At 41.0% G+C, this 15,217-nt stretch overlaps 1 protein-coding gene across 1 annotated transcript in view; it reads right to left on the bottom strand.

Moving 5' to 3' along the window:
- rab3a (RAB3A, member RAS oncogene family) overlaps positions 1 to 15,217 on the bottom strand; it is a 34,351-nt gene that overhangs the window by 4,590 nt on the left and 14,544 nt on the right. Inside the window, exons 2-3 of the mRNA NM_001016426.2 lie at positions 13,638 to 13,865; positions 1,763 to 1,881 (exon numbers count right to left, since the gene is read on the bottom strand). Coding sequence (NP_001016426.1) covers positions 1,763 to 1,881; positions 13,638 to 13,865 — 347 coding nt within the window. The remainder of the gene's footprint in view (positions 1 to 1,762; positions 1,882 to 13,637; positions 13,866 to 15,217) is intronic.

Raw genomic sequence — 15,217 nt, 5'->3', positions numbered from 1 at the left:
TTCACCTTCCAGCAGGACAACGACCATAAACATAAAGCCAGGGCAACAATGGAATGGTTTAAAACAAAACATATCCATGTGTTAGAATGGCCCAGTCAAAGTCCAGATCTAAATCCAATGGAGAATCTGTGGCAAGATCTGAAAACTGCTGTTCACAAACGCTGTCCATCTAATCTGACTGAGCTGGAGCTGTTTTGCAAAGAAGAATGGGCAAGGGTTTCAGTCTGTAGATGTGCAAAGCTGGTAGAGACATACCCTAAAAGCCTGGCAGCTGGAATTGCAGCAAAAGGGGGTTCTACAAAGTATTGACTCAGGGGGCTGAATAATTACGCACACCCCACTTTGCAGTTATTTATTTGTAAAAAATGTTTGGAATCATGTATGATTTTCGTTCCACTTCTCACGTGTACATCACTTTGTATTTGTCTTTCACGTGGAATTCCAATAAAATTGATTCATGTTTGTGGCTGTAATGTGACAAAATGTGGAAAAGTTCAAGGGGGCCGAATACTTTTGCAAGCCACTGTATATAGCGGTCATGGCTGAGCAGGAAAAACAGGGCTTTCCATTTTGATGCAATGTTGCACCTATTTCCTGGACCTATTTTCACTGAACAACACTTAGGGGCCCATTTACTTACTCACGAACGGCCGAATGCGTCCGATTGCGTTTTTTTCGTAATGATCGGTATTTCGCGATTTTTCGGATAATTGTCGCAACTTTTTCGTTGCCATTCTGAATGTTGCGCAAAATCTGGCGATTTTTTCGTAGCGTTAATACTTGCGCGAAAAGTTGCGACTTTTTCGCAGCTTTCGCGCCGAGTACGAAAGATTCGGATTCATTCAAGCTTCAGTATGGTGACTTTTCTTGGGCCAGGTTGGAGCTGCAGAGTGCCATTGAGCCCTATGGGAGGCTTTCTTTGGGCCAGGTTGGAGCTGCAGAGTGCCATTGAGCCCTATGGGAGACTTTCCTTGGGCCAGGTTGGAGCTGCAGAGTGCCATTGAGCCCTATGGGAGACTTTCCTTGGGCTGGGTTGGAGCTGCAGAGTGCCATTGAGTCCTATGGGAGACTTTCCTTGGGCCAGGTTGGAGCTGCAGAGTGCCATTGAGCCCTATGGGAGACTTTCCTTGGGCCAGGTTGGAGCTGCAGAGTGCCATTGAGCCCTATGGGAGACTTTCCTTGGGCCAGGTTGGAGCTGCAGAGTGCCATTGAGCCCTATGGGAGACTTTCCTTGGGCCAGGTTGGAGCTGCAGAGTGCCATTGAGCCCTATGGGAGACTTTCCTTGGGCCGGGTTGGAGCTGCAGAGTGCCATTGAGCCCTATGGGAGACTTTCCTTGGGCCAGGTTGGAGCTGCAGAGTGCCATTGAGTCCTATGGGAGGCTTCCAAAATCATGCTAAGTCTGAAAGTTTCGCCCGCCGCTTACGAGCACTCAATACGAAAAAGTCGCGACAAGATACGAGCGCATCGTAATGGCTACGAAAAACTCTTGTTTTTTCACGCAAATCGTACTGGTAACGAAAAAGTCGCGACAATTTCCGCAAAGGCGACGAAAATTCGCAAAAAATACGAAAAAGTCGCAAAATGTTCGTTTTCCAATCGGAATTTTCCCAATTCGGATTCGAATTCGTGTCTTAGTAAATGTGCCCCTTACTGTAGCAGGTGGGGCCCTCTGTGCTAGAGACTTTTCACACAGAACCATTTGCGAATGGCACTAAAACACATCCAGCCCAGCATCACATACAAATATTCAAAGCACTCACCAGTCCTGCACAGCGTTGAATGACTCCTCGTTCGTGATATCATACATCAGAATGAATCCCATGGCACCTCTGTAATAAGCTGTGGTTATCGTCCTGTACCTCTCCTGGCCTGCTGTGTCCTGCAACAAAATACTTCAGCCTCAGAAATAGTTCAAGCAAAAAAGGTATTTGTATACAAGGTTACATTTTATAGCAAAACTAGTCAAAGGCATTGCTGTACAGTAATTATATTCAAACAAATGAGTTTGTGTTAAAGATACAACTCGGAGCCGTTTCATCCCTTTATGATTATTCATTTAATAGCAAGTTTATATGTTAGAAAGTAGGTTTTATGGTCTATTCTGTTGTAAGCTTAAAACTTGATAAGGATCTGTGAGTATCTGTTCTGTCACATTGATAAATATCCTGGTGTGTGCCAGTTTATTACATTTAAATTAATGGGGTACTTAAAGGAGAAGGAAAGGTAAAAACTCAGTAAGCTTTATCAGAAAGGTCTATGTAAATACAGCCATAAGCACTCACAGAAACTGCACTGACTTCTCTTTCAAAAGAAACACAGGATTTCGTGTCTGTTTTCTTCTACCAGAGACATGCAGCTCTCTGCTCTCTCCCCTCTCCTGTCCCCCCCCTTAAGAATGGCAAGAACTCACTCCCCCCCTTAGGAATGTGGATCTGAGCCAATCAGCAGGAAGCTTCCTCCTAGTCTTACACACTGAGCATGTACACTTGGTCTGGGTGTCTGTGCAGGAGTGAGGCATTATGGGAACTTTGTTTACCCAGCTCAGCGTTTTTTCTTCCTGTTTGGCTTCTGATCATCTGAACAGGAGAAATATGGGGAGACTTAAGGGCACTATTGAGAGAACTGAAGGTAAACCTGCAGCTTGGGATTAACCTTTACAATACATATGTGGAGGGAAGGAAGGCCACTTGTACCTCACCAACTATGCAAGGCTGAATTTGTTATTAGAAAAACTGGGCTGCGTAAGATATAACTGAACTCCAGAGTCCTTTAGGTACCCTCAGTGCAATGTGGGTACTTAACAGGTAGTGGGTAGTTAACTACAGGTATGGGTCTACTTGCCTTGTGGCTCAGGCTGGTAAGTACACAGAGGCCCAAACAGCACCCCCACCAGCCCACTAAATACTGACTGTCTATGGCATCTTACAGTAGGCCAGGCATGGACTGAGATTCAAAATAGGCCCCAGCATATCAAGTATACAGAGGCCCAAACCAGCCCCTCTGGCATTTGCCAGAATCCAAAGACTCCCCATCATTGATTCTGCCCACCCTACAATGGCATAGCCTCCATTTATAAAAACAAATATTCCATTAACAACCACCCTCTGTACCCGATCCTGTAGAAAACTGGCTACAGGATCGGGTACAGAGGATGGTTGTTAATGGTACATTCTCTACTTGAAGTAAGGTTCTCAGTGGGGTCCCTCAGGGTTCTGTACTGGGTCCACTTTTGTTTAATTTGTTCATAAATGACTTAGGGGAGGGTATTATGAGTAATGTATCAGTGTTTGCAGATGACACAAAACTCTGCAGACCAGTCAATTCTATCCAGGATGTGACATCCCTGCAGCAGGATCTTGACCAACTGGCAATCTGGGCAGCTAAATGGCAGATAAGATTTATTGTGGATTAATGTAAGGTCATGCACCTGGGATGTAAAAATATGCAAGCCCTGTATACCCTTAATGGGACTGTACTAGGCAAATCCATAATGGAGAAGGACCTTGGAGTCCTTGTAGATAATAAACTTGGCTGTAGCAAGCAATGCCAGGCAGCAGCTGGAAGGGCAAACAAGGTTTTGAGCTGTATTAAAAGGGGTATAGATTCACGGGAGGAGGGGGTTATTCTTCCCCTTTACAGAGCGCTGGTAAGGCCCCATCTAGAATATGCTGTTCAGTTTTGGTCTCCAGTGCTCAAACTGGACATTATTGAGTTAGAGAGGGTCCAGAGAAGGGCAACTAAGCTGGTAAAGGGTATGGAAAGTCTCAGTTATGAAGAAAGACTGGCCAAGTTGGGTCTGTTTACACTGGAGAAGAGGCGCTTAAGAGGTGACATGATAACTATGTATAAATATATAAGGGGATCATATAATAACCTTTCTAATGTTTTATTTACCAGTAGGTCCTTCCAACGGACACGAGGGCACCCACTCCGTTTAGAAGAAGGGAGGTTCCGTTTCGGAAAGATTTTTCACTGTGAGAGTTGTGAAGTTGTGGAATTCCCTCCCCGAATCAGTCGTGCTGGCTGATACATTATACAGCTTTAAGAAGGGGCTGGATGGCTTTTTAGCAAGTGAGGGAATACAGGAAGGAATTTTTTCCCCTCTGTAGCAAATTAGTGAGGCTTCAGATGGGGTTTTTTGCCTTCATCTGGATCAACTAGAAGTTAGGCAGGTTATATATAGGCATTATGGTTGAACGTGATGGATGTATGTCTTTTTTCAACCTAACTTACTATGTAACTATGTAAGCTGTGGGGGGTTGGAAAACTGTTAAATATTATTAGACCTGTGCAGGTCTATGGGCATAGGTAGAGCAGAGATATATATGTTTTTATGCAAATATACACAGCAGGAAATACTTACTGAGGAAATATCTGAAAAAGTACAATGCTACTCAAACATAGAAGGTTGGGATTTTCACAGTTACATTTTCTGCCTTGTAGAGGGAGCCCAATCACCTGTTAGAAAAGAGCACTCTAGAAAGGGTTGCTAATGCTTTTCTCTTACATAATTCCTAACCACCAATTTCTTAGCAATTCAGTTTTCTCTGTGTGTCTGGATAATGACTAATGTGCTCTAATTGATCTCTAATGGAGAGTGTCACAACAGCTATGACTGCTGACTGACAGAGTTATCTCCCGCCAACTGTGTGTTCTCTGCAGCCTGGATTCTCATAGATGGAAGCCTGTTGTTTTAGTGAGGATAAAACACATATTTGTAGTTTGACACCTATTAGCTAAATGAGAGCAATGGGTTCATTTAGCAAGGCTACTGAGATCTTAAAGATTGTTTTTTTCCCATGCCACATTTTTCTATTCCCTGGTTTTGCTTCAGGCATAAGAAAAATAAGGCTGAATGCTCCAAGGGGCAGAGGGGCATTGGTGCCTGAATGATTTCAAGTACTGCACAGAATTAGAATATAAATAGTGAAGATTAACATTTATTTCACTAGGAAAAGCTGCTCTAACAAAAACCCATACATAATGTTTGCTTTATGATTTTACTGAGAAAGCTAGAGTGTGTATAATATACAGGCATATATCATCATAACCCAATAGAAACACTGCATTGAAATACATAAAGAAATGTGCTTAAATAAATTATTCATAGATAAGTCACAGTTTCGACTCAACTTGCTTTTACTGGGCCTGTTTTAATGCCAGTTAAACAAACTTTTTCTAGAGGAACTATTCAATATGGTTTCCCCAACCACTATGTCTCCCTAGTTTTGCCTTTTATGTTTCTCACCTGACACATCATCATTCTCCATAGACAAAGTAGTTTGCTGTCACTAATTTACAGGGACTGTAACTATTTATTCTAGTTCTGGGAAAAAAAAAACTGAAATCCTGTACAGTAGTGCTTGCAATATAATATGCACGTTACAATTTATCCCTAGATATTTGTCCCTAGAAACATCAGACGGTCTTAGAAGTAACCAGAATTTCCATTGATGGAGTAACTTACTGCCTATTGTCTCAGTGTAAAATTCGTGGCTCACTGCTTGCCCATGCCACCACCAGTGAGTGAGCCTAAGTAGATCTAGTCTTGAACACCAAACACAATCCATTAGCTGCTGACTTGGCCCCTCCAGGCTTTTAGCAGTGTTGGTAGCTTTAACTGTTGGAGGGCAGGCCTAAACAAGAGATATTTCTACAGTGTGACAAACGGACCATTTTTCAACTACAAAGCCAGTAAGTACTCCCACTATTATTTAGCCCCAACATGAATAAATGTGGGTACCTGCATGTATATTGACAGGTACAACAGACCTTAATATTTATATATTCCTAATTTTGTACCTTCTTCTCTTATGTTTTCTGCTTTTCTAGTTGCTTTTCCTTGCTGTATTTCCATTTACATTTGCATTTCATTCGTTACCATCTCTAGCCTGCTTTTATCTTCTTCTGTTATCTCTTTTTTCTGCCATCTTACCTGTGCTTTTTAAATTGTTTCTTTTCTCTCTGTGTGTCTTATCCCAAAAGATTATTAATCAATTAGATTTCACCTTCCACCCTATACAAACTGACTGCACAAATTGTCTCAGGGTCAAGGTAGCGCATTTACTCAAGATTACCTTTTCCCTCTGCCCAGGGTTACTGTTGTGTGCACATGCACTGGAAATAAGCAATTCCAATAAAGGTGAAGAGAGTCCCAAAAGACCAAAGTTTATTGGCACCTTCCCACCATAATGTATAGATATTTATTCTCACGTCTTTCCATGCTGTAAAGTCTTCTTCCTACATTTTCTGATCTGGTTTTTTTCCTTCTATCTTTTCATTTTCTGCTTATCTATCCCCTTTCCCTCTCTTCTAATTGTTCCATCCTCTCCTCAGTCCCATACCGCTCTCCTGCTTTGCTTTCCTAATGCTTTACCTTTTAAAATTATACTTAATGGCAATGTTAATAGGGAAGAAACACAGGAGATTGGAAGTCCTTTTTCTCTTTTGCCCTTGACCTTTCTCTTGTGCCTTTTGCAACCTCTTTCTCTCTCCTACTTCCCATTATATGCATTACCCTCCTCTACTTCTTTAGGCCACATTTACAAGTGTTGTACTCAGGGGGACTGCTGCAATGAGGCAAGATGAGAAATTTGTAAGTTACCAGAGGTGGCAAAAAGCCTCTCCTGGAAACTTCTAGTGCAGGGAGCGCAACTGCACTCTCTGTACTAGCGATGCACCCCACCCCCCCTTACCCTCCGGTGCTGAAAAGGTAAGCTCAGGGGTTGGCATTGCCTTAGGCATTAGAGATGGAAACAGCCCTGGGTGTACCACCTGCATTTTGTAGGCAGGCAGAGAGAAGCGGATCAACTCTCATCTACAGCTCTGTAGCTGCACTGATAGGTACAGTGTTGGCCAGAGAATGCACGGTTTCGTGTTTTTTGGGCTGATCTCAAATCATTGTAGCTGCAGTCAGGCCAGCACCCCCCCTACCTAAACTCACAGAGACAGCGTTGATTTTGGGGCTGCTGCCGTCTGAGGCAGCACCCCCAATGCCACCCCCTTTTCAAGCTGAAAACTTGAGTCGGAGTGAGAGCACATTTACATTTCCGAAATGGACATATTTATCAAAATCTCTCCATTCTAGACCATTTGGAAACAACGGTCTCTCTATATTAGAGGATTTATGCAGTGTGCGACATTGAGCAACCTTGGAGAACAGTTTGTGAGCTGTTGCTGTAGCAGCCTCAAGGCTGATTTACCATTTAAGATTAAAGTATCACTAAAGCTCTGGAATAAATGTATTGCTGTATGTGATTTATTGATAAGATATAGACTTGGGCAGAATGAAATGAGATTAGAAGCCGACCATGAACTGCTGGGGTTTTGCCAAAAAATCACCTAACAATCAAATGAAAAAGCATTTCCAGACAATTTACAAAGAGGACACTGGATTTCAACAACAGTCGTCCAACTTCAGTGATAAGAAATCTGTTTTTTTTTTTATAATGTGTTCCATATCAACAACAGATGGCTTGTAAGGCTTTGTAAAATACAAAGTCGTACTAGTATTTTCTTGCAAGGAAAGCAAAATAAAGCAACACACCTTTGCAGTACAATTTATATTTAGTAAAGGAAAGTGCCACTGCAATTGTGCAGGTTTTAATTCTTTGTAAATACAGCTTCTACACACAGTAAAGAATGGTGAAATAAGAGGCTTAGTGCAGCAATGCATAATGAATAGGCAAAAATCATTTGTAAATAGATATCACCCCTGCCTTTACAGTTCCAAGATAATGAGCTGATGTCTTGCGTGTACTGAAAAAATCTGCCAATTAAAGTAGTCAACTATTCCAAGAACCGCCCACAAACCACATGCTGTATCTTCATTAAGTTTTAAAAAGCCCAAAGTTCTCTACATGGAAGAAGACAATAAAGCATATAGTTCAGCCTTTGTACCAGGTTGTATAAAGAAGTGTTAAAGCCACATTAAAACTCGTGCTTGTAACCTCCTCCTACCAAACTCTCTATAACGCCAATTACCCCAAATTAATAGAAAAACTCAAAAAGGACCTAATCACTTGGCACTCGTACCACCTTTCCTGGTTCGGTAGGATAGCAGCAGTAAAGATGACCCTACTCCCAAGAATACTATACCTATTTAGAACACTCCCAATACAATTCCCAGAACATACAGCAACTGCTCTCCAAAAATCTATAAATTTCGTCTGGGGAGGTAAAAAACCCAGAATCAAAGCACCAATCATGACCAAGCCCAAAGCCTTGGGGGGCCTTGGACTCCCTCACATATACCACTATTATCTAGCAAGTAGGTTAGAGGCCATGATAAACGCCCACAAAAGAGCCATGGAAAACGATAGAAAACCAATTTACTTCACCCCTACAACTAGCACATCTGTTTTGGATACCTAAACAGTCAAGAATAACTACAGCAGAATTACTACCAACTTCTAAACACGCATTAGACCTTTGGGACACAACAGCACACAAATCAAAACTGAGCCCCACCAACTCCAAACTCAAAACAATATTTAACAAAGAATTCATACCAGGCTGTGCCTCTACAAATTTCAAACCCTGGATAGCTGCAAACTTGACTATGTTAAAAGCCCTTGCACCAGAACAAAAAGTCATAACATTTCAAGAATGCACAGACAAATATGAGATCCCAAACACCCAACTCTTTCAATACCTACAGATTAAAAATTTCTTAGAAACAAAAATCAAAATGCAAACAAGCCAAACACTCACATACTCATATAGGCAATCTCAGCCAATGCACCTAATATCTTTACTATACTACCGACTAGCGGCAGATACAACACCCCTACAACAAACATACATGACAAAATGGGAAGACGACCTAGGATCCACAATACCAGAAAAAGCTTGGTCACGTATATTAACCACAGCTAGCAAAACCTCGATCTGTGCAGTCTCAAGCGAAAGAGCATATAAGATCATTTTTAGATGGTACTACACCCCAACTCGCATTAGTAAACTTACAAACAACCCAGAACTATCAACCTGCTTTAGGGGATGCAGAGAATAAGGATCATTCCTACACACATGGTGGACATGCAAAATAGCCCAGGAATTCTGGCAAAAGGTAGCAACTCTACTCTCCGAGGTCCTCCACACCACTGTTGAATCCACTCCACAACTCTTCCTCTTAGGAATACAAACAAGAAACTACACAACCCAAACAAACACGTAAACTGACAGCTCACATCCTAACGGCAGCAAGAACACTATTAGCAGCCAACTGGAAGCAACCTAATATACCTGGCACACCAACACTGATAACAAAAATAAATTGGATCAAAGCCATGGAATCGATCAAAAATAGATTACTGGATAAGAGCTACAAGGGGGAACTGGAGTGGTATCCATGGGCCCAATACCTGGAGAGCCAGCAGATAGCTCGGAATAGAGATCAATGTGAACCGGTAACTTTTAACCTCCCTCTACCCCTATCTTGCTTTCCCCACCCCAATAACCCTATCCTCATACCTTTACCCACCCTACTATACCACTTTCTCTTAACCAATCAACCATAGCCCACTAAAAGTGAGAAATAAGCACAAAATCAAAAAGAAGAACAAGCACGAAATCAATATGTTACCAAATTTGAAGCCTTTATTGCAAACAAGTATGAAACGATGTTAGAACTGAGATCAAGTCAGAAAGTAACAATCCATCTGTCACTTTAGGATCCTATTCTCCTTATCCTAATCCTAGCATAGAGACCTCTAACAAGGAACCCAATATTTTTTATATTATTTCCAGGCCTTTTTTTCTCTTTCAGTTTCTCCTTTCTCCTTTAATTTACATTTTTCCCCCCAGAGTGCTCTTTTAAATATCCTCAATTGCCTACTGCTGGTTTTAGGGACAGTCACTGACAAAAAATGACACATTTCTAGGGCCATAGCAATAAGGGGTATCATACCCTATGGTGGCTGAGATGGCCCAGATATACAGTCATTTGAAATGTTTGGGAATATAATATATAGCATGCCTTATGGAAGCAGTTGTATTTCAGCAGTGACATAGTTTATTGAATTAACAGAAAATATGCCATATGCATCATAACAAAATTAGACAGGTGCATACATTTGGGCACCCCAACAGAGATATTACATCAATACTTAGTTAAGCCTCCTTTTGCAAATGTAACAGCCTCTAGACACCTCCTATAGCCTTTGATGAGTGTCTGGACAAATGGTCAAAAATATCGCCATCCAGAATCCACTTTGTTCCAAAACGACTCTGGCTTGTGTAAATGAGCTTTTGCATACAACAAACGACTCGGTTTGTGGTGTGAGTGCAGAAAGGGCTTCTTTCTCATCACCCTGCCATACAGATGTTCTTTGTGCAAATTGCGCTGAATTGTAGAACGATGTACAGATACACCATCATATACACCAAGATATTCTTGCAGGTCTTTGGAGGTGATCTTTGGATTGCTTGTAACCATTCTCACAATCCTCCGCATATGCTGCTCCTGTATTATTATGGCCTGTCAGACCTGGGTTTTACAGCAACTGTGCCTGTGGCCTTCCATTTCCTGATTACATTCCTAACAGTAGAAACTCACAGTTTAAACCTCTGAGATAGCCTTTTGTAGCCTTCCCCTAAACCGTGATACTGAACAATCTTTGTGGATCCCATGCTGTCAAACAGAAGCACAACTTGCAATTGGCCACCTTAAATACATGTTCTCATGATTGGACACACCTGCCTATGAAGTTCAAGACTTAGGGCTCTGGTACACGGGGAGATTAGTCGCCCGCGGCAAAACTCCCTGCTCGCGGGCGACTAATCTCCCCGAGTTGCCTTCCCCCTGCCATCCCACCGCGAGGCTTTTTCGGCGATTTCCCAAAATCGCCCCGCCGCGTCTGCCATCCCGCCGGCGACTTACATGTTCGCCGGTGGGATGGCAGGGGGAAGGCAACTCGGGGAGATTAGTCGCCCGCGAGCAGGGAGTTTTGCCGCGTGCGACTAATCTCCCCGTGTACCAGAGCCCTTAACAAGCTAATCCAACCAATTTGGTGTTGCCTGTAATCAGTACTGAGCAGTTACATGCATTCAAATTATCAAAACTACAAGGATACCCACATTTTTCACAGCCAGTTTTTCACATTTGATTTAATTTCATACAACTAAATACGGTTTCACTAAAAATCTTAGTTTAGAAAACACCCCAGTACTCAGATGCTCCTGTGAAAATGTACTGGAAAAAGACTTAGTAACGTTGATATAATCTCTCAATCTCGCTTTACTCACATGCGAGTGATGCTAAGAAGTGGAACAGAATTTATTTTACACATAATTTGGCTTCATACAGTTCCCTACAGCCCTTCAGTGCCACGCTATACTAGAGCATTAGTGGTGTGCGCACTGTCCAAGGTTCTGAATGGAAGGCCAGTCTCCTCCTTTCTCACATCATGAAAAGAAAGTCCTATTTCTGAATCCTAGGCATCTCTGGGCTTGGAGTCTAAAGGTGGCTATACACTGGCAACCTCGCTAAAAAGCGGCTCTTTCAAATGAGCGGATCTTCTCCCCATATGCCCACCTAAGGGTGGGTAATATCGGGTTAATTACAAAGAATTAAAACCTGCACAATAGCAGCGGGCATAGGCGGTGTCAGATCAGGGGCCACAACAACGATCTGACCGAAAAATCAAACCTGCCCGATCAACATCTGACCAATTTCAGGCCAGATGCTGCTTGGGGAGGCCTGTTGCTGGTACCCACACATGGGCAGATAAGCTGCTGAATCGGTCTAAAGGACTAATATCACCAGGTGAAATTGGCCTGTGTATGGCCACCTTAAAGCAGTTCTGAGATTCTGTCCAATTGCTTGCATAAATCATGGAGACTTATATGACTGGCATGTCAAATTCTATACTTAAATACTAACGGGGGGTCTAGATATGCCACTACTTGCCACGGGGCTGCAACTAAAACAACAGCATATCAGTGTTTTCACAAAGGAAAAAAATACTTATTATTCTCTTGATCATGAATCTTACTGCATAAATGATGAATTCTACTAAATGGAAAGTTGTAGTAACTTACTTAGCGGATCACTTTTAGACAATACTTTCCCCTTTTAAGATGCAACCACAAGATTTTTAAATGTGGCCTCTTCTTTCCTTTTTTTCAGATCCTGACTAATTGGTATATTTTCAGCAGAGAAGCAAGGCGGGGGAACTTGGGTACAGAAACAGCAGCTGCCTCTATAGTCTTTATCAGAGCTGTTTGATATCTGTAATTATGGCTGTTACTCCAAATGATAGATATTTAAGAGCTTGATCAATGTAAAAAAACATGTGTAATACAATTCCTTAAACTCTTTTTTGAGGCAAGGGAACCATTCATATTTTTTGTTTTTTTGGGGCATATAGCGTGCAATACAGTCTAAGCAGTACAACTATAGATGGTTTAATGCGCCCATTATTTAGTTCTTTGTGCCTTGTAGGCTCTCCTTTTCCTTTAAATTCAGCATAATGTATCCAAACTTGCTGTCTGTTTTTATATATCTCATCAATGGAAGATATTGGAACATGTTTTCTAAAGGTTATGACAGCAACAAAATGGAAGAACAAGAGAGTTTAGGGTGAGGAGGGTTAACAAGCTAAAATGTTCACTGTGCAATAAATACAGTGAGAACCTTAACCAGAATGCCAATGCACAGATTGCCTTGATGTCCCTGTAGCCAACTAAAGTATGTATCTCAAACTACTGGTTTAATAGCACAGATTTTTCCCTTTTTAGCCCCTTTCACACTTACTTCTCTAGTTCTTCCAGTTGGCTGCTCATGGCTTCTTGACATTTGCATTATCCCACATATTTCATGTTTGTCCATTAGACCTTTACGCTGACTTTGAATTATGTTTAATTTCAGTAAGTCACTAAGGTCCCCTTTTTCCAGAAGGAAAGGAATCTGTTATGGCATCTGATTTAATGCCCTAAAATCACCACTACCAAAGCATCCTGTACATCCTTTTACACCATTATGACTGTTTATTTCTATTTTAGGGTGGCACTGAATCCATATTTTTTGGATTTGGCTAAATGCTTACTGAATCAGAACCCTAATTTGTATATTTAAATTTCAGAAAAAATATTGCATTAACTGTGAATACGGTTATGGGATCTTTTATCCAGAAAACCCCAGGTCCCAAGCACTCTGGATAAGAGATCTTTCTGTAATTTGGATTACCATGCCTTAAGTCTGCTAAAATATTAATTATACCCAATCAAATTGTTTTGCCTCCAATAAGTATTCATTATATATTAGTTACAATTACATACAAAGTACGAAAATCTTAAAAATGTGAATTGCTTGCTTATAATGGAGTCTATGGGAGATGGACTTCCTGAAATTTGGAGCTTTCTGAATAATGGGTTTCCGTACTGCACAGGTATGGGATCCCTTATCCGGAAACCCATAGGAATCAACAAAAGTGAAATGCATCGTTTGATTCAATATGTTTACTACATTGGCATTGGCTAGAAAAATTGAGAAAAATGGAAATATTTGGCAGTGTTAACACGGGCTGAGAAATACAGGTGCTACATTTTGTTACTAGGCACAGAACCAAAACCTTTACAGCTGCAATTAGAGGTATTAACAAAGAGATGTTTCTTGACTAATTACAGCCTTACCCAGATCTGCAGCTTGATTCTTTTGTCATTCCTGTAAATAGTTTTCACTTTGAAGTCAATTCCCACCGTGCTGACAAATGCTGGGGTAAATGAGTCGTCCGCATATCGGAAGAGAAAAGAGGTTTTGCCCACACTGCTGTTCCCAATAATTAAGATCTTGAACATATAATCAAAGTTCTGATCTGAGGACTCTTTCTGGCCATAACGGGAGTCTGTAGCAGATGCCATCTGCAGAAAAAGAGAGAGAAAGGAAGAGACTGGTGATGAGTGGAAGGAAAAAAATGCTGTGTTAACAAGTTATAGGCTCAATGCTATGGCAACCAGACCTCAAGACTCTGGAGTGGGATTAAACATAGAATGTGACGCAAGAAAATAATTGCTTAGTATTTCTACTTTATTCTCTCAGATAATCCTCTGTCTTACAGAAAAAAAACCATAATTTTCATATGTTTGTAATTTCAGCATTTATTGGAGCATTCCCACCTATTGGTGACAACCATATATTCCCAAGCACCCCTCCCTCACATGATTAAAACAAAAAGGATGGCAACAAACATACTGTATATGAATTGCATGTGAAATATGGATTGTTTTGCATGCAATGAAAATCATTGCTGGTGGTACTGTTCTACTGCATCTACAGAACAAAAAACAATTTAAAAACATGGACAAATATTAGGCTGCAACTGACAAAGCTATTTTTTAATTAAGTCAAATTATGACATTTTACCACTTTTTTCTATTCAAAATAGGCACAGGCAGGGGGCCCAAAGCAGAGTTGGCGATTTCAAAGTATAAATATTTAATGCTATTTATCTGTAACTCCACTGTGTCACTGCAACATGGCCCACCCAGCCCTTGTATAACTCAGGCAGGTTTGGAAGACACTGTCTAATAACAAATATAAAAAGTTGAATAATTTATAATCAACACAAAATAAAGCCCAACCACATACTGTCTAAGAATATCACTGTCCAAAGTTTTATTTATAGCTTTGTTCTACCCTAAGACTGAAGATACACAGAGCTAATTATTAGCAGCTACTTTTTCAGGGCTACTAAACGCCAGAAAATACCCATGCCATAGACAATACTGAGAATTGCCTCTGCTAAAACACACATAGAGACAGTTATCAGTAAATGATCAGCATTGTCTATTTTAGTAGCCACGACAAGTAGCTGCTACTAGTAGCTCTGTGTGTCTTCACCCTAATACTGGCTTTTGGGAGATATGACACTGAATGTTCCACTGCCAATTCTGGCTGCACAGTCTGCCATATAACCATGTCCTGAATTTGATAAATAATGAAAAAAGCACTAAAGCTATATAATTTCTTTTTAATAATTTAACAGTACACTAGTATCTGGCAGTGCCTATAGAAAATACTCCTATGCCACATCTAAAATATACTGCACTTTTAAAGTTGATCCTCTAATTGGGGTAAGCATCCTTCCTTACTCAACAGTAAGCAATCTTTTTCCATCTTCCTGGAAATCACTTAATAAATGACCATGTCAACCTTTCATAAATTAGGTTCCTTATTTTTTTTAATATAAACTACAGAATATCCAATAAAACTA

The sequence above is a fragment of the Xenopus tropicalis genome, chromosome 1, assembly GCF_000004195.4.
Source record: "Xenopus tropicalis strain Nigerian chromosome 1, UCB_Xtro_10.0, whole genome shotgun sequence".
Lineage (NCBI taxonomy): Eukaryota > Metazoa > Chordata > Amphibia > Anura > Pipidae > Xenopus > Xenopus tropicalis.
This window is presented reverse-complemented; position numbering and strand designations above follow the sequence as displayed.